The 25,886-nt window shown below is 52.5% G+C and overlaps 2 protein-coding genes and 1 pseudogene across 5 annotated transcripts; 1 reads left to right on the top strand and 2 right to left on the bottom strand.

The window, feature by feature from the left end:
* Positions 1-11,098: 11,098 nt before the first annotated feature.
* LOC118356117 lies at positions 11,099-16,414 on the bottom strand (annotated as a pseudogene).
* Positions 16,415-17,809: 1,395 nt separating this feature from the next.
* DRAP1 (DR1 associated protein 1) lies at positions 17,810-20,988 on the bottom strand. The gene is given in 15 exon segments (XM_035723147.1): positions 17,810-18,289; positions 18,639-18,702; positions 18,705-18,732; positions 18,971-19,063; positions 19,065-19,086; positions 19,187-19,206; positions 19,208-19,246; positions 19,248-19,280; positions 19,282-19,309; positions 19,604-19,641; positions 19,644-19,699; positions 19,814-19,886; positions 20,140-20,321; positions 20,554-20,771; positions 20,981-20,988. Coding segments are annotated over 15 exon segments (1,008 nt in total). The 3' UTR covers positions 17,810-18,183.
* Positions 20,633-22,880, top strand: C11H11orf68 (chromosome 11 C11orf68 homolog). Of its 4 annotated transcripts, none has more exons than XM_027580171.2 (2): positions 20,633-20,759; positions 21,466-22,880. In XM_027580171.2, exon 2 carries the CDS (start codon positions 21,467-21,469, stop codon positions 22,220-22,222), a length of 756 nt encoding a protein of 251 aa, XP_027435972.2. In that variant the 5' UTR covers positions 20,633-20,759; position 21,466; the 3' UTR covers positions 22,223-22,880. The 4 variants fall into 4 exon arrangements, with proteins under 4 accessions (XP_027435972.2, XP_027435971.2, XP_027435974.1 ...); XM_027580170.2 differs by having other exon boundaries at positions 21,463-22,880; XM_027580173.2 differs by lacking the exon at positions 20,633-20,759 and adding an exon at positions 20,809-21,180.
* The last annotated feature ends 3,006 nt before the right edge of the window (positions 22,881-25,886 follow it).

Raw genomic sequence — 25,886 nt, 5'->3', positions numbered from 1 at the left:
TGTGTGTGTGTGTAATTTTTCAACAAAACCAAGATCATACTTTTTTTGCTTAATAGTATGTTATGCTCATCGTTCTGTGTAAGTGCAGAGCCACCTTGGTGTTCGCCATCGTCACTGCGGGGTCACAGCACGACCAACGTAATTTACTAAACTTGTCTCTTCCTGTCAAACATGCACGTGGCTCCCGCTAGCTTCCCTGCTACAGACATTGCAGCAGGGACATCCTTGTAAATGCACCATTGCACGTTGGGTATTTCTGCAAGACAAGTTCCTATAAGCACACTTGCTGGCTCTAAGCAATTTACATTTTGACAATGCCTAATCACTCCCCGCAAAGGTTCAATCAATGTAGATTTCCACCAGCCGTGTTTACATTCCCCCCAGCAAAGGTGTATTATAATTTTTTAAAAATCGTTAATTTGATAGATGACAAAATGTGATCTCATTGTTGCTATAACTTGCTTTCCCTTTATTGTCTGTGAGATTTGTGCATTTTCATATCTTTATGAGACTTTTGTGCTTCCTCTGTGAACCACCTGCTTGTGTCCTTCACACATTTCTCTTCTTCCAGTCCTTGGGAGCAGGGAGCTGAGTTTATGGCCTTTCTTATTTCACAGTGACCAGGGATCATCGATGGATACAAGGCCACTTCATGGTTTTGATTTTGTTTTTGTTCTCCTTTATCTTTAATCCCCAGGGTTTACATATCACTTAAATATGAATGGATCCTTGGGAACGATCTAATATCATTTTTATGCATTTGTGGATTTAGTGTATATAAATGCTATTATGCTATCAATCAATCTCATTTTTGTTCCTTATTCTTTGAACACTATGTTTTTAAAAGCTGTGTGTTGATTCTGAGTATTGCCTAGTGTTCCATAGTCTGCGTCCATTCCACATCACTAATCCATTCTCCTGAGGATGGTGGCCAAGGTTGCCCCCGACTCCTGCTTCCACAAAGAACACTGCCCTTGTACATTTCTCTTTGAACACCTGCACACGAATTTCTGTGGCTTATTTAACAAGGATCGAAAGTGTGGAGTCTTGGAAGAGCTGTATACCTCATTTCAGATTGCTCTCAAGAGCCTGTACTGGCTTATAGGCCTATAGATGTGACCAAAGATTTCTGTCTCCCCATACCCTCACCAAACATTTGGTATGATTCGTTTTATGAATTTTCACTCACCTGGTGGTTCTAAAATGCTATCTCATTGTAATTTTAATCGAATCGCACTGATTACTTCTTTGACCACATCGTCATCAATTTCTTGCCATATTGAGCCAAACCTTCTGTGAGTTGCCTATTTATATTCATTGCCCATCTCTCTACTGTGTTTCCTGTCTTTTCCTTATTGGCTTGCAGGCGTTCTTTATTCACTAGATTGCAACCATCTATCTGTCAATATTAGCTCTGAGGGTCTTTGTGGAATAGAAATCCTTAAATCTGATGCAGTTGGATCCAGAGATGTCTGCATAGAGGTTTGTGTTTTGGATGTCTTTTTTTTTAAAAGATTTTATTTATTTATTTATTTATTTGAGAGAGAAACAGCATGAGAGGGGAGAGGGTCAGAGGGAGAAGCAGGCTCCCCGCTGAACTGGGAGCCCAACGTGGGACTCGATCCCAGGACTCTGGGATCACGACCTGAGCCAAAGGCAGTCGCTTAACTAACTGAGCCGCCCAGGCGCCCTTGTGTTTTGGATGTCTTAAGAAGTCCTTTCCCTACCCCTCGGTGGGGTATTCTCCTATATTTAGTCATAGATCATAGTTTAACATCTGCATTCAGAGCGAAATGCTCTACACTTTCCTTTTCTGATACTGTCCCTAGCTGGTTTGAGAGTCATATGAGGAACTGGGCAGCCTTCTCTCATTCCTTGTCTTGGAACAACTGATACCTGATAAGGACCATTTGTTCCTTGAAAGTTTGCAGAATGTCCCTGTAAAAGCATCTTAGGACTCTTTTGTGTTGGCATCTTAGATGATAATTTTCTTTACTGGTTACTGATCTATTGAAATTTTTGATATTTTGGTGCCAACTTTGACATTTCATATTTCCCTGGAAAGGCATTCACTTTGATTAAGTCTTTATATTTACTAACATCCAATTATTTATAACGTTGTTTGATTTTTTTAAGTTTTTATTTAGTTAGTCATTTAAGTAGTCTCTAGACCCGATGTGGGGCTCAAACCCACAACCCCGAGATCAAGAGTCACATGCTCTTCCAAATGAGCCAGCCAGGTGCCCCTGATATTTGATATTTCAAACTTTGGTGGGGCTCAGGGGTCAGATCACATGGGGCCTGGTGGCCATGGTAAGGACTCTAGATTTGTCTTAAACATGATGGAAAGTGACAGGATATTGGAAAAACCCATTTTGCCACTTTTGGGGGGTTGGGCAGAGGGAGAAGGAGAGAAAGAATCTTAAGCAGGCTCTACGCCCAGCACAGAGCCCAGCACAGGGCTCAGTCTCATAATCCTGAGATCACGACCTGAGCCGAAATGGAGAGTCGGGCATTTAACTCACCGAGCCACCCAGGCACCCCTTCATTTGGCCACTCCTGAAACCCCAGGTCCACCTCAAGAGTATAAAGAGATGGAGTGGATCCTGAAGGGGAAACCTTGCAAGGACATAGATTTGGAAAGGGAGCCCCAAGACTGCCCTCAGGGAGTGGGACCAGGGACTGCCTTCTGATCTCCGAGGCTGAGGAGAAGGGCTTTAAGGAAGCTGCCTGGAGAGCTCAGGAGGGGCTCCCTGAAGCCTGGCAGCCCAGTGGGTCAGGGACACATGAGACTTCCGGAGAGGCTGTGGAACCACAGTGGGAACTGGCTTGCAGCCAGGTAACAGGAGTCCTGTCCAGAGGACTTCTGTCATCTGGCAGGGGGCACCCGAAGGAGGTGGGTGTGTGCCAGCCAAAAGAAAACTGGAACCAGCCAAAAGAGAGTCCCTGCCCACTTTCCAGGAGTTACAGTCGAGGAGGTGGCCCAGAGAGGAGCTGTAAGAGCCCATGTTCAAAAGCTGCCACCCAAGCGACCGGCCATCTTATCCAGAGCCAACCAGGGAAGAACTCTCTGTACCCTTGTCCCTCCTTCTTCCTCCCCGCGCTCCAACGGCAGAGGGTTCTCAAGCCAGGGGAGCAGGAGGGAAGGGAGAAGCCAACCTGACTTCTCCCCATCCTCATCAGCGGGGGAGATGGGGCCCTCAATGGCTGGGGAGGAGGAAACTATGTCATCGAGGTTTGAGACTTGGCCATCCCACAAAGCTGGGCAGTCTAACGGAACTTACTGAATGACTTCAGATGATCATGGGACTGTAAGCAAACATGGTACAGGAGGTCAGGACAGAGAGAGAAGTTTGTGGGCAGAGAGAGAAGTTCCCTTATGAGCTTTAGAGGGAAAATGGGAGACAAAAATAATCTTTAATGATATCCCATGAACCTTGTTTGGTGAAAGTAGCCATCAAGTAGAGGATTTTGAGAAGGGGAGTGAGGTGAGCTGGTTTACGTTTTTAAAAGGTCCCTCTCACTGCTGGAGAAATTAGACAGAAGGGTCGGGGGAACGAGGGACTCTCATCCAGGAAAGGCACTGGAAGGCTGGGGCCGGGAGAGGCAGGGGGAGGAGAGGAGAGGTCTGGAGACGAGACCTGGGCCTGCGGCCATTTAGAGGTCAGGAGAGGTCAGGAGGACATGGCCATGGAGCTCAGACGAGAGCAGCCAGTGGGGAAGAAAGCGGAGAGAGTGAGGGCTCCCAGCCAAGTGAAAAAAGTGTTTCAAAGAAGAGGGAGTGACTAAGTGTGAAGAGAGCCACTGGAAGTTCAAGGCAAGGCTAACAGAATTAAGGACTAAACTTGGCAACCTTACTTGCTCGCAGGCCCCTGCTCCAAGAACCAGACACAGGAGGCTTGTTGCAGACTTTGGCTGTTAGAATGTGGTTGGGGTTGGCCTCTGCCACACCACCCAGTACCCCTGGTCCCTCCTCACGGAGCCCCATCTGAAACTTTTCCTTTAGTCTAGGACAAAGTTTCTTTCCCCTGAAGAACTTACAGGAGCTCTCTTCTCCTTGGGGAGGGAGCTAAGTTACTACGTCTCCCACTTGGCTGCCAGGAAGCTCAGAGATGGACAGGATATTCAGTTAATAGAGCCGAGAGCACTATAGGGGCTTCGTATTTATTTATTTATGTTCTTGATCCTGATCTTCATGTTCTCTTTTCAATTCTCTTTTCACGTTTTTGGTTTTCCACTTCTATTTTTCTTTTATCTATCTGCCTGCTTCTTGTTGGAAACTACTCCATGTGCCTTGAGCATGAGGCAGGTATGCGAATTAATTCTGCTCATTCAGCAAATGCCTTTTACTTGTCAGGTCCCTTTGATTTGCAATTGACAGAACTATATTAAGCCAAAGAAAGATAAAATAAATGACTGGCTTATTTTACTAACTCATAAAAAGGGCAAGGGTGTACCTGAGCTGCTCGATTTTGTGTGGGTGGCAGGACTCAGGTCCCCTTGCCTCCGTGTGTGTGTGTGTGTGTGTTACTCTCCTCATTTCATCTCCATTTCCCTCTCTCTGTCAGCTTCATTCTCTCTGATGGGAATGTAGGCTGCAGGGAGCTCCAGGTTGCTATCTTTGGACCTTTGCCACCAGTGTGAAAAGAAGTCTCTTCCTGGGTAGAAAAATCCCAGGGAAGGGCTCTGATATGTCCTGCCTTGAGTCTCATGGCCAACCTTGCACCAATCAGAGGAACCCAGTGGGAAGGGGACATTGACCAGCATTTCTGGCACTACCACCTGGTTGGAGTATGGGGAGCGGTTCTCTAAAGGTGGGGATGTGATTTGAGGTGGCCTGAAGGAAGACGGGCAGGGCAGACCAAACACCCACCACATGCCTACCATGTGCCAGGCAACTAGGAGGGATGCAGACGTGAATAAAACAAGCCCCCTGCCCTTGAGATGGTCACAGTCCAACGAGGGAGGTAAAACACGCACTGACAATTAAAATAAAATCAGAACATGGGAAGAACCTTGGAAGAGCAACAGGCAAAGGACTTGGGGTATTCCAAGGAGGGTGAGGGACTTCTGATTCTGGCCATGAGGACTTCCTCTGTGGACCAAAATGATCCTTTTGCCACAGACAACTAAGAAACTGGACAAACATAAGAAACAACTACTTTCAGATATTAGAAAACTGGTAGCACAGGACTGTAATCCATGGGCCAAGGGAAGCAAATGAGGTGAGCCCTACCATCACCCAGGTCATCTACATCTGCCATCTGCCGAGAGGTAAATCCCCTGCTGCATGCAGGGAGAGGAACCCAAACAGGGTCCATCAGTCTCACTGATTAAAGAGTCAGAGACCAGAGTTTGGACAGGCAAAAGGCAGCTAGGGTTTCTGAGGTAGAGCATTTAAGATGAAAAACCTATGTAGAAAAAGAGCCCTAAACCCTGTAGAAGGAGCCCCCTTAAGCTTTTGGAAGAACACTAATCTGCACATGGCATAAGGTGAAACCCCACAAAACTGGACAAGAACACATTTCAAGAGAAGAACAATTACTGCAGAGCTGAAGACAAATAATTCCCAGAGCTCACATAGAACTAGAATCTTTCTAAGAAGATTCTCTCCAGTCAGAGTAGAGAAATCTCACTGAATACACAGAAAATTCAGTAGAGAACCAGATGGGCCACGCCTTAGAGGTGGGCCTAAATCAACCCTTAAAGAAAGCTACTCAAGACCCACCATAAAAGAGCTTGAAATAAATCTTGAAATGATCAAATCTAACCCGCAAGTAACTAAATTACCAGGAAAAGTCCAATACTCTTTAAAATAACTCAGTAAAATCCAGATTAATAATGTAAAGTTCACAATGTTTGGCATCCAATAAAAAATTAATATACATACAAAGAAGGGGGGAAATGTGATTAATAACCAGGAGAAAATCTGCCCACAAAAACGAACTCAGAAGATGGCAATACTATCCAAATTGATTCAACTTAGTCCCTATCAAAATCTCAGCTGCCGGGTGCCTGGGTGGCTCAGTCGTTGAGGGTCTCTGCCTTTGGCTCAGGTCATGATCCCTGGGTCCTGGGATGGAGCCCCACATCGGGCTCCCCGCTCTGCAGGAAGCCTGCTTCTCCCTCTCTCACTCCTCCTGCTTGTGTTCCCTCTCTCGCTGTGTCTCTCTGTCAAATAAATAAAATCTTAAAAAAAAAAAAAATCTCAGCTGCCTTTTGCAGATATTGACAAGCTGACCCTAAAGTTTTTGTGGAAAGTCAAGGGGCCCAGAAGAGCCAAACAATCTTGAAAAAGAACAACAAAGTTGTAGGACTCACATTCTCCAATTTCAAAACTACTATAATCAAGACAGCGTGGTACTAGCATTAGGACAGACATAGAGATCAATGGAGTAGAATTGAGAATTCAGAAATAAGAGCTCTTACATTGACGGTCAGTTGATTTTAGACAGGGCCATTCAATGGGAAAAGAATAGTCTTTTCAAGAGATGATACTGGGACTGCTAGGTTTTCACATGCGAAAGAGTGAAGTTGGGCCCCTACCCTACACCGTATATGGAAATTAACTCAAAATTAATCATAGACTTAAACGTAAGAGCTAAAACTATAAAACTCTTGGGGGAAAAAAAACACAGGAATGACCTTGGATTAGGCAAAGGTTTATAACTTAACAGAATTAAAAGCACAAATAATGAAAAGAAAAAAATAGATTTCATCAAAATTAAAAACTTCTGTGCTTCAAAGGACACCATCAAGGAAGTGAAAAGGCAACCCACAAGATGGGAGACAATATTGGCAAATCATATATTTGATAGAGGACCTGTGTCCAAAATATATAAAGAACTCTTAAAATTCAACAGTAAAAAAGGCAAAGAACCCAATATAAAAATGGGCAAAGCAAGCACACAAAGAAAGAAAAAACAGAAACAGACTCATGAATACAGAGAACAAACTGGTGGTTGCCAGAGGGGAAGGAGAGGTAGGGATGAACAAAATAGGCAAAGGGGATTAAGAGGTACAAAGTTCCAGTTATAAAATAATTAAGTCACAGGGATGAAAAGTATAGCACAGGGAATATCATCAATAATACTGTAATAACGTTGTATGATAACAGATGGTAACTACACTTATCATGGTGAGCATTGCATAATATATAAAATCATCAATTCACTGTGTAAACCACTGTGTAAACTAATGTAAACCTGAAACTAATATAACATTGTACGTCAACTATACTTCAAGAAAAAAAGCACATTAAAAAAGGATTTGAACTGGGGCGCCTGGGTGGCTCAGTCGTTAGGCGTCTGCCTTCAGCTCAGGTCATGATCCCAGGGTCCTGGGATCAAGCCCCACATCGGGCTCCCTGCTCCGCGGGAAGCCTGCTTCTCCCTCTCCCACTCCCCCTGCTTGTGTTCCTTCTCTCACTGTCTCTCTATCAATAAAAAGTAAAAAAAAAAAAAAAGGATTTGAATTGACATTTTTCCAAGAATATATCCAAATAGCCAATAAGCACATGAAAAGATGCTCAGCATCATTCACTACAAGACAAAAGCAAAAAGCAAAAAGTAACAGGTGTCAGTGGGGATTTGGAGAAATTGGCATCTTGTGCTTTGCTGGTGGGAAGGTTGAGTACGCAGCTGCCATGGGAGACAGTATGGTGGTTCCTCGGAAACTCATAGAATTGCCATATGACCCAGATATACCCCGTCTGCACGTATATCCAAAAGAATTGAAAGCAGGGACTGGAAGAGATATTTGTACACCCATGTTCATGACAGCATTATTCACAGTTCACAGTAACCACAAGCTGGAAACAACCCAAATGGCCCTCAATGCATGAATGGATAAACAAAATGTGGTGTATACATTAATGGAATATTATTCATCCTTTAAAAAAAGAAATTCTGACACATGCCACCGTATGGGTAAACCTTAAAGATATTATGCTAAGTGAAAGAAGCCAGACATATAAGGATAAATATCGTGTGATCCCACTTACATAAGATACCTAGAATAGTCAAAGTCAGAGACAGCGAATAGAACACTGGTTACCAGGGCCTGGGGGTGAGGGAGAAATGGGGAGCTGGTGTTTAATGGGGACAGAGTTTCAATTTGGAAATATGAAACGATTCTGGGGCGCCTGGGTGGCTCAGTCGTTGGGCATCTGCCTTCGGCTCAGGTCATGATCCCAGGGTCCTGGGATCAAGTCCCGAGTCAGGCTCCCTGCTCAGCAAGGAGCCTGTTTCTCCCTCCCCCTCTCCCTCTGCTTGCTGCTCCCCCTGCTTGTGCTCTCTCTCTCTGTCAAATAAATAAATACGATCTTAAAAAAGAAAGAAAGAAAGAGAGAGAGTGAGAGAGAGAGAAAGAAAGAAAAGAAAGAAAGAAGAAAGAAAGAAAGAAAGAAAGAAAGAAAGAAAGAAAGAAAGAAAGAAAGAAAGAAAGAAGAAAGAAAGAAAGAAAGAAAGAAAGAAAGAAAGAAAGAAAGAAAGAAAGAAAGAAAGAAAGAAAGAAAGAAAGAAAGAGAAAGAAAGAAAAAAGAAGTGATTCTGGAGATGGATGGTGGTGATGGTTGCACAACACCGTGAAAGTACTTAATGCCACTGAACTGTACCCTTAAAAGTCGTTAAAATGAGGGGCGCCTGGGTGGCTCAGTCGGTTAAGCAGCTGCCTTCGGCTCAGGTCATGATCCCGAGGTCCTGGGATCGAGCCCCGCATAGGGCTCCCTGCTCAGCGGAAGGCCTGCTTCTCCCTCTCCCACTCCCCCTGCTTGTGTTCCTGCCCTCACTGTGTCTCTCTCTGTCAAATAAATAAGTAAAATCTTTAAAAAAAAAGTGGGTAAAATGATAAATTGTACATGTATTTTGGTACGATAAAAAAAGAAAGCATGTAAATGGTGTAAACATGCCAATTAAAAAGAAGAGGTTGTCAGATTGCATTAAAAATGCAAGACTCAATTTATTTATTTATTTTTATTTATTTATTTGAGAGAGAGAGAAACAGCATGAGAGGGGAGAGGGTCAGAGGGAGAAGCAGGCTCCCCGCGGAGTTGGGAGCCTGATGCGGGGCTTGATCCCAGGACCCTGGGATCACGACCTGAGCCGAAGGCAGTCGTTTAACCAACTGAGCCACCCAGGAGTCCCTGCAAGACTCAACTGTATTCTGCCTGCAAGAAACCCACTCTAAATGAAAAGACACAGATAAGTTCAAATGGAAAAGGTATATCATGCAAACACTAAGCCAAGACCTAAAGGAAGGAGAGGCCACTTTCAGCCAGGCCCCCAGGAAGGCCTCCCGGAGGAGGTGACACTTGAGCTAAGCTTTAAAGGCTTTGTAGTATTAGGGACTGTGAAGGCTAAGAAAGCCCACGTGGTGAAGGCATTGAGTGTGCACGTGCGTGTGTGTGCGCATGAGTGTGCATGAGTGTGTGCACGAGTGTGCATGTGCATATGTGCCTGTGTGTGTGTGCATGAGTGCGTGCATATGTGTGTGTGTGAGATGAGTGGCATACAAAGAGTTAATTACCACACTGGTGGAGGGAGGTGAGCTGGGTTAGGTGCGGTTAGATAATTACTTTGGGAGGAGAGGAAGAATTTTCCAGTCATGAGTGCAGTAGGATTCAAACCCAGGGAGACGGGCAGCCGGGAGATTAAAACTGAGCTAACAAAGATGAATCTGGCCCCACAATGGAGAAAGGCACAGCACTGGTGGTTCTCAACCCTGGCTGCACGTTAGAACCATCTGGGAAGCTTTGTTTTGTCTTTTTTTGGAAAGATTTTATGTATTTATTTATTTGTCAGAGAAAGCGAGAGAGAGCACAAGCAGGGGGAGCAGCAGGTAGAGGGAGAGGGAGAAGCAGGCTCCCCGCAGAGCAGGGAGCCCAACATGGGACTCGATTCCAGGACCCTGGGATCATGACCTGAGCCCAAGGCAGACGCTTAACCAACTGAGCCACCCAGACATCAAATGTACCAACGCCTGGGGCATCCCGGCCAGTTAGATCAGAGTCTCCATAGATGGGCCCAGGTCATCAGTCGCCTTCAGAGCTCCCCAGTGATTCTAAGTGCAATAAGGGGTGAAACCCCCACCCTCGCCAAAGGTCAAGTGCACGGGGCCAGGGACTGGGTTTGCTCACAGTCGAATGCCAGTGCCTAGAACTGAGCCTGGCACAAAACAAACGGTCAACAGACCTCTATATATGTCAGTTAATCCTTACGACAACCCCATGAGGTAGGGAAAATGATGATGCCCATTTCATAAGAAAGAAACTGAGGCATAGAGAGGTCAGGTTATGGGCTACAATGTTATGTGACCTAACAGGCTGATAAGCCTTGTGCTATAAAATACAGGCAGCATCACCCCAGAGCCTAAACTCTTATGAGGTGCTCTACTTCCTAGGGGCCTGGATCCCGAGAGAACATCTGAGGAGGCCCCTAACTCCACCATCTGCTTCCCCTCTCCCCCAGACTGAACCGGCTTCCCTGCAAGGTCATATGTGGCTCCAGACAGAGGGGGCAGGCGGCGCAGAGAACCCAGGAGGCAGAAACAGAACTTGAAGCACTTAGGGGAAGGGGAAAGTGAAACCTGCCAGATACCAGGCCATATAGGCCCACAGCAGAGACTCTGTGGTTGGAAAACCGCAGCATGCCCTCATAGGAACAAGGAAGGGGGAGGTCCTCAGTGGCCAGGGCCATGCCTCTGAGCGCCTGGAACAGTGAGCCCACACACGCCCTATCTGTCTCCCTTCCCTCTCCCTGCTTTCTTCCCCTTCCTGGGACCTACCACCGAGCCCTTAGGTGCTCACAATTTTGTTTTTGGTCTGCCAGTTACACCATCCCTAACCAGAATGGAAGCCCTCCTGAGAGCAGGTTGTCTTTTTTTTTTTTTTTTTTTGGTCTAGAGAAGGGGTCAGTTTAATAACATAAAACAGAACAAAACAGAAAAAAACAGTCACCCAGAAGCCCCACTTACTGGTCAAGGTACTCATTCCACCCCCAGCTTCTTGCCCCATCATCTGGCTCTTTTACACAGACACAGTCTTATGCTTTTCCAACGAGTGTTATTAGTTACGCCATGATTCAAGATCCTGGGGTGGGGGTCACCGTGTACCCAGGTCCCCGATCACCACCCTGGGAGAAGGATGGAGGACAGAGGAGGGGTGGGTGGAGCCACTTGAGATTTTCCCAGGACACGTGTCTTCTGCCTGGCGGTTGTCCCAGGCTGACAGCCAGGATTCGGGGCAGAGGGACTTGTATACACGCCAGGAGCCGTCACCCCTTTCACAGTTACACTGCAGTGGAAATCCAGGCAGTCCCACCAGCAGTTCCTGGTCTGGTCCTAGTTGGGGAAGCAGCTGTCCGAAGGGAGAGGACGAGTAGCTCTTGACTTTGGTCTTGATGTCTTCTGATGCTGAGTCCCAAAGACACCCCTGAAGCTCGCAGCTCAGTGTGACCCTCAGCAAAGACACCAGAGTCGGACCAGAAGCCGCAGGTTGTCAAAGTTTTTGTGTGTTTGGGGCACCTGGTGGCTCAGTCAGTTGAGCATCTGCCTTCCGCTCAGGTTTGATCCCGGGGTCCTGACTCCTTGCTCAGCGGGGAGCCTGCTTCTCCCTCTCCCTCCACCCTCCCCCCTGCTGGTGCTCTGTCTCTCTCTCTCTAAGAAGTAAATAAAATAAAATCAGGGGCGCCTGGGTGGCTCAGTCATTAATCATCTGCCTTCAGCTCAGGTCATGATCCCAGGGTCCTGGGATCGAGCCCCGCATCGGGCTCCCTGCTCGGCGGGAAGCCTGCTTCTCCCTCTCCCACTCCCCCTGCTTGTGTTCCCTCTCTCGCTGTGTCTCTCTCTATCAAATAAATAAATAAAATCTTAAAAATAACTAACTAAATAAATAAATAATAAAATGGTTTTAAAAAAATCTTTTGTGTGTTCTTCCCCAGAGCCCAGAACAGGGCTTGGCACAGAACAGGGGCTCAGAAATATTTGTTGAGTGAATGAATGATAGAAACATACATGATCCCATAAACACTGCAGGGCCACCGTTTTCCTGTCCTTATGAGACACTGTCTAGGAAGATAAGTGGGTTTAGCTCATTTGGGAAGATAACAATTGGCAATATCTTCTGTTTTTATTTAAACTTGGAGCACAGGGGCGCCTGGGTGGCTCAGTTGGTTAAGCGACTGCCTTCGGCTCGGGTCATGATCCCAGGGTCCCGGGATCGAGTCCCGCATCGGGCTCCCTGCTCGGCGGGGAGTCTGCTTCTCCCTCTGACCTTCCCCCCTCTCCTGCTCTCTCTCTCATTCTCCCTCTCTTAAATAAATAATAAATAAAATCTTTTAAAAAAATAAACTTGGGAGCATAGACAGGAGCAGCCCATGCTCCTTGGTTTGGGGCACTCCGCGCATCACCGCGTCCCAAAAAAGCCTCCCTTTGAAATGAGCTTTCCCTTCGGCCCATCCCCAATCCTCTTCCAGCATCCCATAGCCCCCCTCCCCACTCTTGTGTTTGACGCATGCCCTTCCAATCTGCTTTCTAGGCTTTGAGGCCCCATATGCATCAGTGACGGGAGGCACCATTTACTTCACACTCTGTGCTGGGCACTTTGCTAAGCACTTAATGTAGCAAATCCCACTTCGTCATCACCTGTCCCTGAAGGAGTTGCTACTGTTGTCCCCACTTTATAGATGAGAAAACTGAAGCAGAGAGACCTTCCATCAGTTGCCGCAGGTCACAGAGTAATTGGCAGAAATATACAAGATTGTCCTGCTCCTCTGTGTTTTTAGTTTCCATAAACATGGCTCTGCTGAGGATCTGGTTCTGTATTCTTCTGTTTTTCATGCAACACTGTGTGTTTAAGCCTTGTCCACACTGCTGACACTTAGCCTCTGGTTCTTCAGCACCTCAAACCATCCCAAGGACACATCTATTTGCGAGAGCTTTTACCCAGGAGTGGACCTGCCGGGGGGCACGTAGGTGTCAAACTGCCTTTCAAACCTCCTGACTCCCACCAAAAGCATCAGACTTCCATTTACCAGCTCCCTACCAGCTACCTTGTTTATGTGGCTTCCTATTCTCGCCAGTCTGGCAGGTGCCATGTGGGATCTTGGGGTTTTCCTTTGCAGCTCTCCAATTACTGGGGTGGTGCAGAGATCTTAGTCCTCGTTCCATTTTTTTTTTTTTTAATGACATTTGAACATACACATGCACAGAAAATAGGAAGGACATGATTTCAGAATAGAGTTCACTCGATGAAAGGAGGTGAGGGTCACCCAACTCCTGCCCACTCCCCAGCTACAAGGGACTCCGCTACAAGGACTCACTGCCCCCCCCTTTACTCTCCCAAAGGCTCTGCCCAAGGAGAGGGGCATCTGGGTTGCAGGTGTCATCCCCTGCATTGTGCCCATGGCCTGGAACAGCAGGAAGTGGTTCCCTCCATGTCCTAGAGCCAAAACTTTTGCACCTGAGAGAAAGGATGCCCCTCGGGTGAGAGGAGGAGACCATTAACTCCCTTCCCCTTCCCCCCTACCGGCCCCCCCCTCCCCGCACAGGGCAGGTGTGGATACGAGCTCCTCCTGTGCTCATACCACTACCCTCTTCCCCTTCGGGAAGCTTCTGAGGCCCTGAGAGGGCTGCCACAAAACACCCCCCAGCCATGTCAGGCCAAGTGCAGGGCTGGTGGCTCCTAAATCAGGCTCCTGGGTGGTGGCTGAGGTTATGGGAGCCAGGGGAGCCCATAGGAAACCTGACAGGATCAAATTGCCATCCTCCAGGACTTGCCCCTCCGCTGTCCCTCTGCCTGGAGCCCTCTCCTCAGTTAATGGGCTTTTCTACCTCCAATCTCACCCTGGCAGAGTCTCCCCTGAACACTGTGTGGGATGGTTGGGGCACCCTTCCTGCCCCAGGACTCCCGACTCCTCCTAATTATGCTTTATTTCCCCAGGGCATGTACCACCATCTGACATATATTTGTCTTCTAAATTGTCTCTTTCACCCATCAGCAATAAACTCCGAGAACACACAATAATCGTCACTACCTAGCAGGCCATTGGGTTCCCAATAGATAGATAAAATTGTTTAGGAGGTTATCTTAAAAATGTTACATCTTAATCGTGAGGCTTAATGTATTTTTATATACAATCACCACCCAGTTCAAGTGGTGAAACATTTCCAGAGGGCTCCTTTGCGCCCCCCTCCCAGCCAGCCCGCCACCCCCTGTGGTAACATCATACTGCCTCCACTGCCCCGCTCCTGCGCGTCATTTGAATGAGTTCGATCATAGCGTGTAGTCCTGCGTTCAGCTTCTTTTGCTCAACAGAATGTCTACGAGATCCACCCGTGATGTGTGCAACGGTGGTTAGTGCTTTCTATGCCTCTGCTATTGCCCAATATTCTATCATTTCTTTATTCATGCCCTTGCTGCTGGCACTTGGGGTGTCCCTGGCTGGGGGCTATGAACATTCCTGTATGCGTCTGTCGGGGGACATGTGCCTAGAAATGGAATCGTGCGCACAGGGGAAGCGTAGGTCAACAGACTCAAGAAGCTGCCAAACCATTTTCTAAGGTGCTCGCAGCATCTGAGATTCCCACCAGCAGTGTGAGCTCTGGTGCCACTAGCCTCGTCTCCAGCCCCCCACGATTGCACGCTGTTTCCGGCTCCCCGGGGGGTGATGGTGGCCTCTCCTCTCCCTGCTGAGTGAGGATGTTGGGTGCTCAAGGAACGTTTGCTGAACGAATCCTCAGGTGCGCTATGGAGGGGGCCTCTGCACTTGGCAAGGAGGGGTGGGGTCTGTAACTTTCACTGAGGGGGGCAGCGCCTGGTGGCCAGGCTGCCTCAGAAGCCGCGGCCCATTTCACACGCTGGTCGCACTTACACCCCGGGGTGGAGCCAAGGCTGGGCTGAGGCATTCAGATAGGACTTGGCGCAAGGCTCCGAGGCCCCCTGATGGAAATAGAGAAGGGAGAAAATCATCCGGGCCCAGACAGAGCTCCGCAGATGGAATGCTGACAAGCCGCCGGCTCCTGGTGCCCAGGGGTGCCCGCCGGGCACAGCCATCTTTCCCCTTCCCAGGATGCACCTAGAGGCCCAGTCAGGGGTACTGTCTCCCCGGGGCCCCTGCCCTCACTCGGGAGGCTGCACTCCTAACACTTGGCGAAGGCTGGGTCAGGCCCTTCCCAAAGGCCTGTGAGGTCCCTGCGGCAGAACCAGCCAGTCGGTCACACCGGTTGGCTAGACCACTTTTCCTAGCCTCCCTCAGGTGGGACCTTGTGACAGGTCCAGTAGGAAGTGAAGAGGCGATGGGGCCACTTCCAGCCCTGGCCCCAAAACACCTCTGTGGGCTACAAGCTTGTCCCTTCCTCACTGGCCTTGAAAGTCATGGGTTGAAAACGATGGGGCCCCAAGATGGAAGGGGCCTGGGCCCTGAAGTCCCTCTTGGAGAAGCACTGTCACTGATCAGATGAACCCCATTATGAGTCTCACATGAGCAAGCAAGAAACATCCACTGCATTTGAGCCTATGTATTTTGAGTTTAAGTCAGCCCTTTGCCCTAACTAATAACTAGTACATACAGCATATATAAGACTAACACAGGTAATCCCTAGCCCCATTTTACAGATGAGAAAACTGAGACACAGAGAAGCTATAGAACTTGCTCCAGGCCAGCAAATGGAAAAGTCAGGATTTAAACCCAGGGCCTGGTTCATGCACCCAGGTCACGCTCATCAGCCCACCGCCCAGGCCGAAGAAGCGGGCCTAGAAAACAGAGACGCAGGCCAGCGGCTCCTGGGTGGTCTCCCGCCTCACCTGTGCCTCCTCAAGTCTTTTGCCTGGAGGCCTGCTCCCGGCCTCCTTGCCTTCCCCAGTCATCCCAGCCTTGTCACTCTGCGCCTTCTCAGTTCAGAACCTCACCTCTGGACACAGCCCAGCCCCCGGCTCCAAGGGTCTCTTCCGCTCCCACGCCCACCCACCCATCACACCTGCGTGGCAGGCCCTCGGCTCGCGGGCCCGGCACCCACCTTCCCCAGACTGGGCGGAGAAGACTGCCCGTCCTGCTCCTGGGCCGCTGGGACCACCTCCTGCCTCGTGGTCCCCGTCAGCCAGCGCTCTCTCAGTTACGAGGTGACCAAAAGGCCAACTGCCTTCGAGGGGGGAGAAATGTTTATTGGCTCATGTGACTAAGAAGTCCAAGGCATACAGGGTTCAGGAAAGCCTGGGTCCGGGGTCATCAGAAACGGGTACCTCTGAGGCCCCTGGCTCATCCTGCACCGACTCCATTCTCAGTCAGGCTCACCCGTCGGGGTGGGAACGGCTGCCAGCAGCACCCAGCCTACACTCTGTCAGCTTTGCTACCCCAGGGTGGCCACCGTCACCCTCACCAGGGCTCTCTGCTGCCTCCAGGGCCATGGCAAAGCTAGCCATCTTGTCAAGACCTGTCCCCAACGGTCCCCCCTAAAGTCCCAAGGGCTCAGGCGTGTTGGCTGGCCCCTTAGGGTCATAACCCGGGCCTCCATCGCTCACTGTGGCCAGAGTACGTGGTGCGATGTCCCCACCCCTAAACCCCAGGGAGTGGCTCAGCTGCACATACTACAGGTTGAGTAGAAGAGAGATGGTCCCCAAAAGACAGCAAGGGGCTCTATAACCACGGCAGAGGCAGACAGGACTCAGGTGCCCCTCGGCTCCAGATGCCCGGGCCCATCCACACCTGCCGCCTGGCCTCCTATGCCCCCAAAGACACTGTGGCATCAAAACTGAATACCTCAGTGCCCCTGCCAAACCCTCTCATCGTCCCCGCCTCGCCCTGGTCCGGCTGGGGTCAGCCTCAGGCAAGCTCACCTCACTGCATCCATCTCCCTCCCGTCCTTCAGTCTCCTCCTTCGCCTTTCTGCTATCTTCAAAATCAAAACCCAAAACTGTCCCTCTGTCCTCGCTCTGAGCCACAGCTCTTGTCTCTGCTTCTCAGCCCTGAGCGCTGCCTCCCACTCCCCTCCGTTTCTCACCTCCAGCTCCCCGCTGTCAACACCTGCCAAGCCTTCCCTAAAGCTTGCGAGCTGTTCTGACAGCTGACCTCTCCCTCCGGGGGGGGGGGGGGGGGGGGGGGGCTGGGTGTGGCTGCTCTTCAGTCTCCTTTGGTGGCCTGCCAGGCCCTACCCTCTCTCCCTGGGGCGAGGTCACCTACTCTCAAGGCTCATACAAGTCTCCAGGCCCCTAATATTCCAAAGCCCGTTCTACGCCTCCCCTCGGCAGCTTCTCGGGCACCCAAAACTCGCCACAGCCCAAGCTGCGACCCTGACACCTAATCTTGCTCTTTCTCTGTGTCCTCCAGCTGGAAAACGGCCCCTGCCCAAGTCGCTGCAGAAAAAAAAGCTGGCAGTGCCGAAGGCTTCCCTCCCTTTCAGCCCACAGCCAATCAGTTCACGGCACCCTTGAGTCTACTGGTAACTCGCACCTCAAGTCTGCCCACAGCCGCCATGTCTCCTGCCCAGCCTCACCGAGCCCCGGCTCCCTGAAGGCACACATCTGCCTTGTGGGCCCCACGGTTCGAGGGTCTGCTTAGAAATGGGGGCGGACCTATCACCAGGGCCACTATCCTACTTGAAAACCCATCTTTGAAGCCCTCGATAGTCCCACCTACCTCTGCTCCCACTGCCCCTTTCCGCATGCCCTTCATGGCACCAGGCACCGAGCTCTGCAGTTTTCAAGGCCTCTTCCCATTATTTGTCCCATCTGTCCCTTTGCAGCAGGCCAGAGTGGGCAGAAGAGTCTCCACCGGAGAGGTAAGCGGCCACTCGAAGAAAAACAGGAACCTCTCCGGGGTCACACGGCACAACGGAACAGGTTGTCCCCCAGCATAACCAGCACCCCTGGCTCCGGCCCTACACCACCGCTCTGCCTACCTTCATTCTGTCAGCACCCCTGCTCCTACCCGGGCAGAACCGTGGCCTCTGGGTCCTCCCTTCACTCAGGTGCTGCCCTGCCTGCCACCGCTCCTGGCCTCAGCTCAGCATGGGGAAAGCAGGTGGACGGATGGGAAGGTGGCCACGGAGCCCTGGACATAGGCTGGGACAGACACTGGTGTTCCCTTTTATTATTAATTTTTTAATAAATTTAAGAACAGCTCTATCTTCTCTCCTCCCCCCAGAGCAACTAAAACCAACTAAAAGGGGGCGTGGCCTGGGGGGCAGAGGGCGCTAGGAGTCATAGTCTTCTTCATCCTCTGCATCAGGAGCTGAGGGGCCCGGGGGTGCTGGGGGCAGAGGCAGAGTCGAGGTGAAGGGCATGAAGGGTGTCGGGGGGCTGCAGGGCAGAAACAGGAGAGAAAGATCAGGCCCCTCTCTCGGTGCCCATTTGTGCCCACTGAGCCCTACCCACCCCCATGAGCATGGAGCCCATGGCCCTCTGTACCAAGGGGCAGCCAAGCTCAGAGAAGGGAAGGACCCAGAGCAGGTCACACAGCTCCTGCCCAGGCCCCCATCCAATGGGGCTGTGTGCAGGTGGAGGTGGAGACCTTATGAGAACAATCTCCAGCCATTCAGGCCATGCTCAGTTCCCACCCGCCCCCTCGTCCCCCAAATCGGCCAGAAGGACAAGAAAGACAAGTCAGCCTTTCGGAGTCTGCTAGCCCCCTCTGGTACCAATGAATGACTTACCAGCTGAAAGTGGGGCAGGGGGGAAGACTGGCTGGGGTGGGGCTTGTGATGTCTCCTCTTCCCATCAGTGTCTGTGTCGTCAGACTCATCCTGGGAGCAAGGCAGGGGTCAGAGAGTACAAGAAAAGCATGAGCCCATGACTATAGAACCTAGACCCCTGGGAGTGGCAGGGACAAGATGACTGATCTCTATAGCCCTGATCTTTATAGCCCCAATTTACAAAAAAACCATAGGTGAGGATGGGACCAGGTGTCCAGCCAGCAAGGCCTGATGCAAGACTGCCTGCTCCACACCATGGGGTAGGGCAGCAGGCTGGGGCCTCACTCACCTCCTGTTCCGAGTCCGTCCCTGACAGCTTCTTGTCCTTGCTTTTGCTTCCCATCCCACCATTCTTCCGTCCACTGCTTCCTGGCTTCCGGCCCCCTTCGGGAAGGTACAGTCCATCTGCCCAGAGATCTCACCACTCCCTGACCACCCCCCAACCACCCCCAGCCCCAGTGGGCCTTGGCCTTCCTTGCCTGGACACCTGGCCCTGGCTCCACACCTGCGGGTACCCTTGTCCCCCGTCCATGTGGTTGTCTTCCCCGTCTCCCTGCATGTCAGGCCACAGAGGCCACCAGGTCCTTCAAGAAGTCAAAACTGCTGCTCCAGCTCAATGCACTGCTTCCTGGAAGGGGGGCGGGGAGGGGAGAAGACAGCATTCAGGCGGGGGCCAGATGTCTGGGCCCTCAGCAAGGGACAGCAAGGGTCTCTGGATGTCAGAATAGAGCTGGAAAACCTCCACCCCATCTCCACTACCGGACCTTTCCGCCTGGCTAGACCACCCAACCCCTCCTCCCCCACTTCAAACCAACCAGAGTTTGAGGCAATGCTGGTCTCCCAGCAGCCTCCCCACCTCCCCTAAGTGTGTGAACTCCTGGGGCAGGGGTCCCACTGGGCCCAACCAGCTCCAGGCACTCACAGGTGGGATGTGGTCATGGTCTTGGCATTTCGGGGACTGGGTTCACCTGCCAAGCCTCTTCAACAGCGACTCCAGGAAACAGCTCAAGCGCCCGGGCTGAGGAGCGTCACGGAGAACACGGGTGGGGGATCCCCAGCCCTAAACAAGGGCGACCCCGGGCCTCCCTCCCTACCCCACGTCCCTCAACCTGGCCAGGCCCCGACAGGATACAGATGATGACAGGCACTGCCGCCGCCACCTTCCCAATTTCTTCGTCAGTTTGCATGATCTTCTTGATCCGCGCCTGGGGAGGGGGCAGAAAACTCGGACCCTGTCACCTCCGTCCAGAAAGGGGTGCTGGGGGAGGGCGGACCGAGAGAGGGTAATCCCGGGAGAAAGGGGGCGGGGGGCACGGACGCGGGGAGCACGGAAGGGGGCGGGGCGCCCGTTGCCCCCGAACACCGCGATGCGCCCAACGTCCCCCACCCCCCAGCCCGGCTTGGGCCCGGGCCTCCCGAGAGCCCGGCCCGCTCCTCCCGGACCCGCCACGTGCTCACCGGCGGGAAACCGCGCGTTATACTTTTTCTTCTTGCTCGGCATCTCAGGGCCTCTCTTGCCGCGCCGGGCCCAGCGCCGCCGCCCGCAGCTTCCCGGCCCCCGGGCCTGCTCGCCACCCGCCTGCCGCGGTTCCCCCGGGTCCTGGTGCCGCCTGCTCCGCCCCCGCCGCTCCCCACGGGTCCTAGCGCCGCCGGTCAGGACGTCGCTCGCAGGGCCGGAGTCCCCTCCCCTTGGAGCCTCCCTGCGGTGTGAGCGTCGCTCCGGGACCGGACCGCCACTCCCGCCGGCCCCCAAGCTTAGGAGAGCGAACGTTAGCCCCGCCCCCGAAGCCCCGCCCCGCCCCTGGGTTCCCCGACGGCCCCGCCCCCCGAGGTCAGCCCCTCCCCTCGCAGGTCCCGCCCCGCGGCGCGGGCCGCCCGGCCCGGTGGCCCCGCCCCCGTGCTGGCGCTTGTCTATAAAGTTGTTGTTGAGACGGCGGGCGCTAAGATGGCGGCGGCGGCAAGCCGTGGCGGGGGCGGGGCGCGGCGGAGGCGACGGCGGGCGCAGGCGGCGCAGAGCCCCGGCAGGAGCGGAGCCGGGCGCGGGGCTGGGCCGGCGCCGAGCGCGGCGAAGGCCGGAGGTGACGGCGGGGCTGCGGGAGGGGGCAGGGCAGGGCAGGGCTGGGCGGGGGCGCGGCCCGGGCTGTGGGCGCTAATGGCGGCGGGCGCGACTGGCCCGAAGCTGGCGCTTTCGTAGGCTCTAACAAGCCTGGGTTCCAGGCCGGCCACCCGCCCCATTGGCCTTGGACTGGTCACTGCCCTTTGTGGGCATCAGTGTGCTCGTCTTCAAGTGGGGCCCGACAGCGCCATCCTCGAAGGTCTGGCCCTATTGGGCCTGCCTCGATGCTGCGCGAACGTGCGCTTCTTTGCCTCCCTCCGTTAAATCCCAGCGCTCGGGGTTCTTGCCAGTTATTGGCAGGGCCAGGAGGTGTAGCGGGGCTGGTTGCTCCCACACCTGAATTCACATTTCGGCCTTGTCACTCGTTGCAGGTGTGACCTTGGGTAAGTCACTTCTCTCCGAGCTTCAGTTTTCTGGTCTGTAAATCGGGGAGAGTGGTAATAAGATCAGCAACAACCTTTATGCAGCGCTTATTCCACCTTAGGCGTTTAATGCTCAACAGCTCTAGGGGACAGGAACAGTTGTCCGCTGTAAAGGTGAGGCAACTGAGGCAGGGACGTTAAGTCTTGCCCAAGGCCACCGAGTTTAGCCCATTGGCTGCACCTGGTACGGCCCAGCAAACTGTAGATGTGTCCTGGGCCTGCCCTAACTCCGTTCCTTCACAGCAGGATGGAGCCAGGTGAAGAGATGGAGGAGGAGGACTCTCCAGGCGGCCGTGAGGATGGCTTCACTGCTGAGCACCTGGCCGCAGAGGCCATGGCAGCTGACATGGACCCCTGGCTGGTGTTTGATGCCCGAACCACACCTGCTGCAGAGCTGGATGCCTGGTTGGCCAAGTACCCACCATCCCAGGTTACTCGCTATGGGGACCCTGGCTCGCCCAACTCTGAGCCTGTGGGCTGGATTGCAGCATATGGGCAGGGCTATGTCCCCAACTCGGGTGATGTGCAGGGCCTGCAGGCAGCCTGGGAAGCTCTGCAGACCAGCGGGCGGCCCATCACACCGAGTACCCTGCGCCAGCTGGCCATCACCCATCATGTGCTCTCTGGCAAGTGGCTGATACACCTGGCACCTGGCTTCAAGCTGGACCATGCCTGGGCTGGCATTGCGCGGGCTGTGGTCGAGGGCCGGCTTCAGGTGGCCAAGGTGAGCCCACGGGCCAGGGAGGGTGGGCGCCAAGTCATCTGTGTTTACACGGATGACTTTACGGACCGCTTGGGTGTACTGGAGGCAGATGCTGCCATCCGTGCGGCAGGCATTAAGTGCCTGCTCACCTACAAGCCTGACGTCTACACCTACCTGGGCATCTACCGGGCCAACCGGTGGCACCTCTGCCCCACGCTTTATGAGAGCCGCTTTCAGCTGGGGGGCAGTACCCGCGGCTCCCGTGTGCTGGACCGCGCCAACAATGTGGAACTAACCTAGTGTGGCCAACTGGGGGACACCACCTTCTGCCCCTTCCCCCCCCCCCCCGGCTCCCTGCTAGGGATGGATCCTCCGAGCTTCCTCTTCTTTGTCCCAAGGAGTTTGAGCCCTCTAGCTCTGAGGACTACGCCAATTGGGAACTGCCTGCATCTTCGATCCCTTTGAACTCTTGCCCTCTGTTCAGGGCTGACTCTCGAGTCCCCACCAGCTGGAGGCTCTGGCTCCCTGAGGGCCGGACCCTCAGCCTCTCTTTTCACTGCTGCTCCCCTCTGTCATCCAGGACCACAGGCTGGGTACAGATTCCCAGGAGGAGAGCCTTCCTTGGCCACCCTCACCCCCAGCTGTACCTCCCTCTCCTCCTGAATCTTTTCCTTCTCCTCCCTCACAAGAGAGAAAAATTAGTGCTTCCAGTCCTTCTTGGAGCCTTCACAGTCCAAGGGGCAAAGGCCCTGCAAGGCCTAAGCATGCTGTTTTGTTGGGGGGGAGGGGGTGATTGTACCCGCTCAGCCCTTGGCAGAGAGAAGGGATGCCAGGGCCATGGACATGGGGCCTGCCCCTCCCTGCCACCTCATACTGCCTGCACCACCTTCCTTCCTTCCTTTTACTATTTTGACATGTGCCTGCTCCTGGCATTTCAATAAAACCCAGTTTGGGTCTGTGTCTTGAGTGTTTTTTAAAATACTGGTTACCTGCTTTGGTTGCTGGGGAGAGGCAGGACCAGGAGAGATTGCTTCTCTGCCCTAAGTGGGCACCCCTAACTGCCCCCAGTAATAAGATTCACCTCATTGCCAAGGCTGGGAACCTCGCTGAGAGCCTCTGCAAAGCCAGTCCTGCTTCTCCTCCAGCCCAAGACTCAGAGTCAGTTTCTCAGCGGTTTCCCGTAAATCCAGGGGCTTGACCCAGCAAAGTCTGAGCACAGGGTGTATCTGTGTCCGTTAGAGAAAGGTACCCTCTTGGTCCTGGCATTTCTAGGTTAGGGAATAGGGTCTGGTGAGCAGAGGATGGGCTAGACTTCGGCAGCCTGGGTTGGACATCCTTGCGCAGTAAACAACCTGCACAACCATAAGGAGCTCTGGAAGCTCTCGCGTTTGGACTCGCTTCTCCCACCCTGACTGTCCTGGGCCACTGGACAGTTGGCATAGCACTTCAATACGTCTCATTTATAAGTCTCAACAACCTGCTTTGGAGATGTTGGTCCCATTGTGTGGTCAAGGAAATAGAAGCCAAGAGGGAAAAGTTCTCTCAGGGTCATGCAGTGAGTTGGGCAGAGTAGGACTTAACACCCTGGCCCTTGCCTCCTCCTCAGACTGTTATCCAGGGCCTCACCCACCATGAGTTCTTCACAACCCACAAGGCACATTCACTCACATGATCGTGGGCAGCACCACTCAACTAGGCTACTGTAATCTGGGAGTCTGGCTCCGACATCCCCCAACCCTGTGCCTGGCCCTGGCCTTGATTGGAGGCCAGGGTTTCTGGCAAGGAGCCCCTTGGGACGCTGCTCTCGTGCCGTGCCGGAGCTGACTCAGCCTCCAGCAGCCTCACCAAATTGGAATTTGGAGCAGGGGAGCGGAGATGCCACTGGGTTGACTGGGTGGAAGTGGGTGAGTCATGAGATGCTGGCTCAGCCCCCTCCCCAGCTTCCTCCTCACCCCAAGTTTCCCCAGGGCTGAGTTCCCTCAGCCCAGCCCTGGGAAGTCCCAGAGCTAGGTGGTCTCGGACTTGGAGCCCATTGCCCTGCCTCCCTCGGACAAGCAATGCTTTGCACTTGACCAAATTGGGTCAAGGCTTGGGGGGATCCTGCCAGGCCCCGATGGGTCCCGCAAAGCAGCCCAGGTGGTATCAACAGCACCCTGATTCTCCTTTCCTAACAAAGCATTTCACACACTTTCCTCTCTCTTCCATCCTCATGGCCCTGCCTTAGCCCACTCCTCACTCTCTCACACCACTGCAGCTTGCCTCCTCTGCCCCATTCCCTCCCACCGACCCCATCTCTCCCCCTACAGCCAGCTCTCCTCCTCAAAACCCTTCTGTTGGGGCGCCTGGGTGGCTCAGTTGTTGAAGCGGCTGCCTTTGGCTCAGGTCATGATCCCAGGGTCCTGGGATAGAGCCCTGCATCAGGCTCTCTCTTCAGTGGGGAGCCTGCTTCTCCCTCTCCCTCTGTCTGCTGCTTCCCCTGCTTGTGCTCTTTCTCTCTCTGTCAAATAAATCTTAAAAAAAAAAAAAAAAAAAAAAAAAAAACCCTTCCGTGGTTCCCTGTAGCCTGCAATATAGAGTCCACTCTCCTGAGGCAGCCATGACCCTAGACCCCTGCCAAGCCCCAGCTTCCCTCAGGTGCCCCTTCCTGCCTGTGCTCACCCCACTGGAACCAAATGGCACTTCCTTCACCCCTTGGCATGCAGCCCTGGGCCTCAGGATGTTCCTTCTGCTTGAACACCTGTCATTCAGCAAGGATCGGGAGGTTACTTATGTAATCACTTGATTGATGCCTATCTCTCGCTGGTTCCTAAGCCATATGCCCAGACTGTGGGGCTTAGTGAAAGCAAGAACAACATCTAAATCTCAGCCCTGTCCCCAGAGCCTCGCACAGTGCTTGGCCAGAGCAACCTCTCCATAAATTTAACCAAAATCCGAATCCAAATTTCAATCCGAATCCAGTCCCTACCTGTTCCTCTGGACTCCTCTCCTTCATTCTCTGCTTCACCCTTCTTGTTCCAGAAGCATGAGCTGCCTGTTGTTTTCTTGCAGGCATGCTGGCCTTTCTCACTTTTGTGTCTTGCTCATGCTGTCGCCTCCCATTTGGTGTGCCTGACCCTCATGTGCTTTCCTGGCTGAACACAAGTCACACCTACCAGCCCATCCTCCCAGAGATTTGTCCTTTCCCATTCGCCCACACCCCAAGCTCCCATAACACCCACCCCGCTGTGGCTCTCATCTGTGTGTCTGGGGCCCCCCCTGACGCAAGGACAGTGGCTCCACTTTATCCTGCAGGGTGTCTTCAGGGTCCAGCATAGGACCTGACCTAGCACAAGTGCCAAATAAACATTATTGAATAAAGGAGTGATTGAATGAAAGTCACTCTCTCTCCGGGCCTGTCTCCTCATTCCGTTCATAACAAGAGCGAGGCACTGTGCTGAGTGTTTCCCTCCATCATCTCATCGAAGTCTCACCTGGCTCTTATTATTGCTGTTTTGCAGAAAAGGAAACGGAGGCCCAAAGAGGTTCAGTAATTGGTTCCAGGTTACAAAGCCATAAGTAGCAGAGCCAAGATTTGAATCCAGGTCCTCCAACACCAGAGTGCCTGACGGCATTGTTGAGCCCCCCACTATAGGAAAGTGCTGTTAGAGTGAGGAGATGCAACGATAAATAAGCCCCGGCAAGGACTTAGGACCTGACTTGTAAACCACACAAGTTAGGTCCTCAGAACCGCTGGAGAGAACAGACTGGGCCAAGACCAAGATTTCCATTTTACTGATGGAGAGACTGAGACCCAGAGAGTACAGTGACTGAACCTGCCTGGGCAGGAAGGATCTCCCAGGCCTATGGTAAAGACTGCTTCCCTCCCAGGCCAGGAACTCCCCAGGATCCACCCCCTCAGGCTGGCAGGGGATTCTGCCCTGTTTTGGAGTAAGGAAACAGCCCAGGCCCAGGGTGGGCTAGGCTG

This window comes from Zalophus californianus, chromosome 11 (assembly GCF_009762305.2).
Source record: "Zalophus californianus isolate mZalCal1 chromosome 11, mZalCal1.pri.v2, whole genome shotgun sequence".
Lineage (NCBI taxonomy): Eukaryota > Metazoa > Chordata > Mammalia > Carnivora > Otariidae > Zalophus > Zalophus californianus.
The sequence above is the reverse complement of the archived record's forward strand: the minus strand, read 5'-3'. Positions and strand labels throughout refer to the sequence as shown.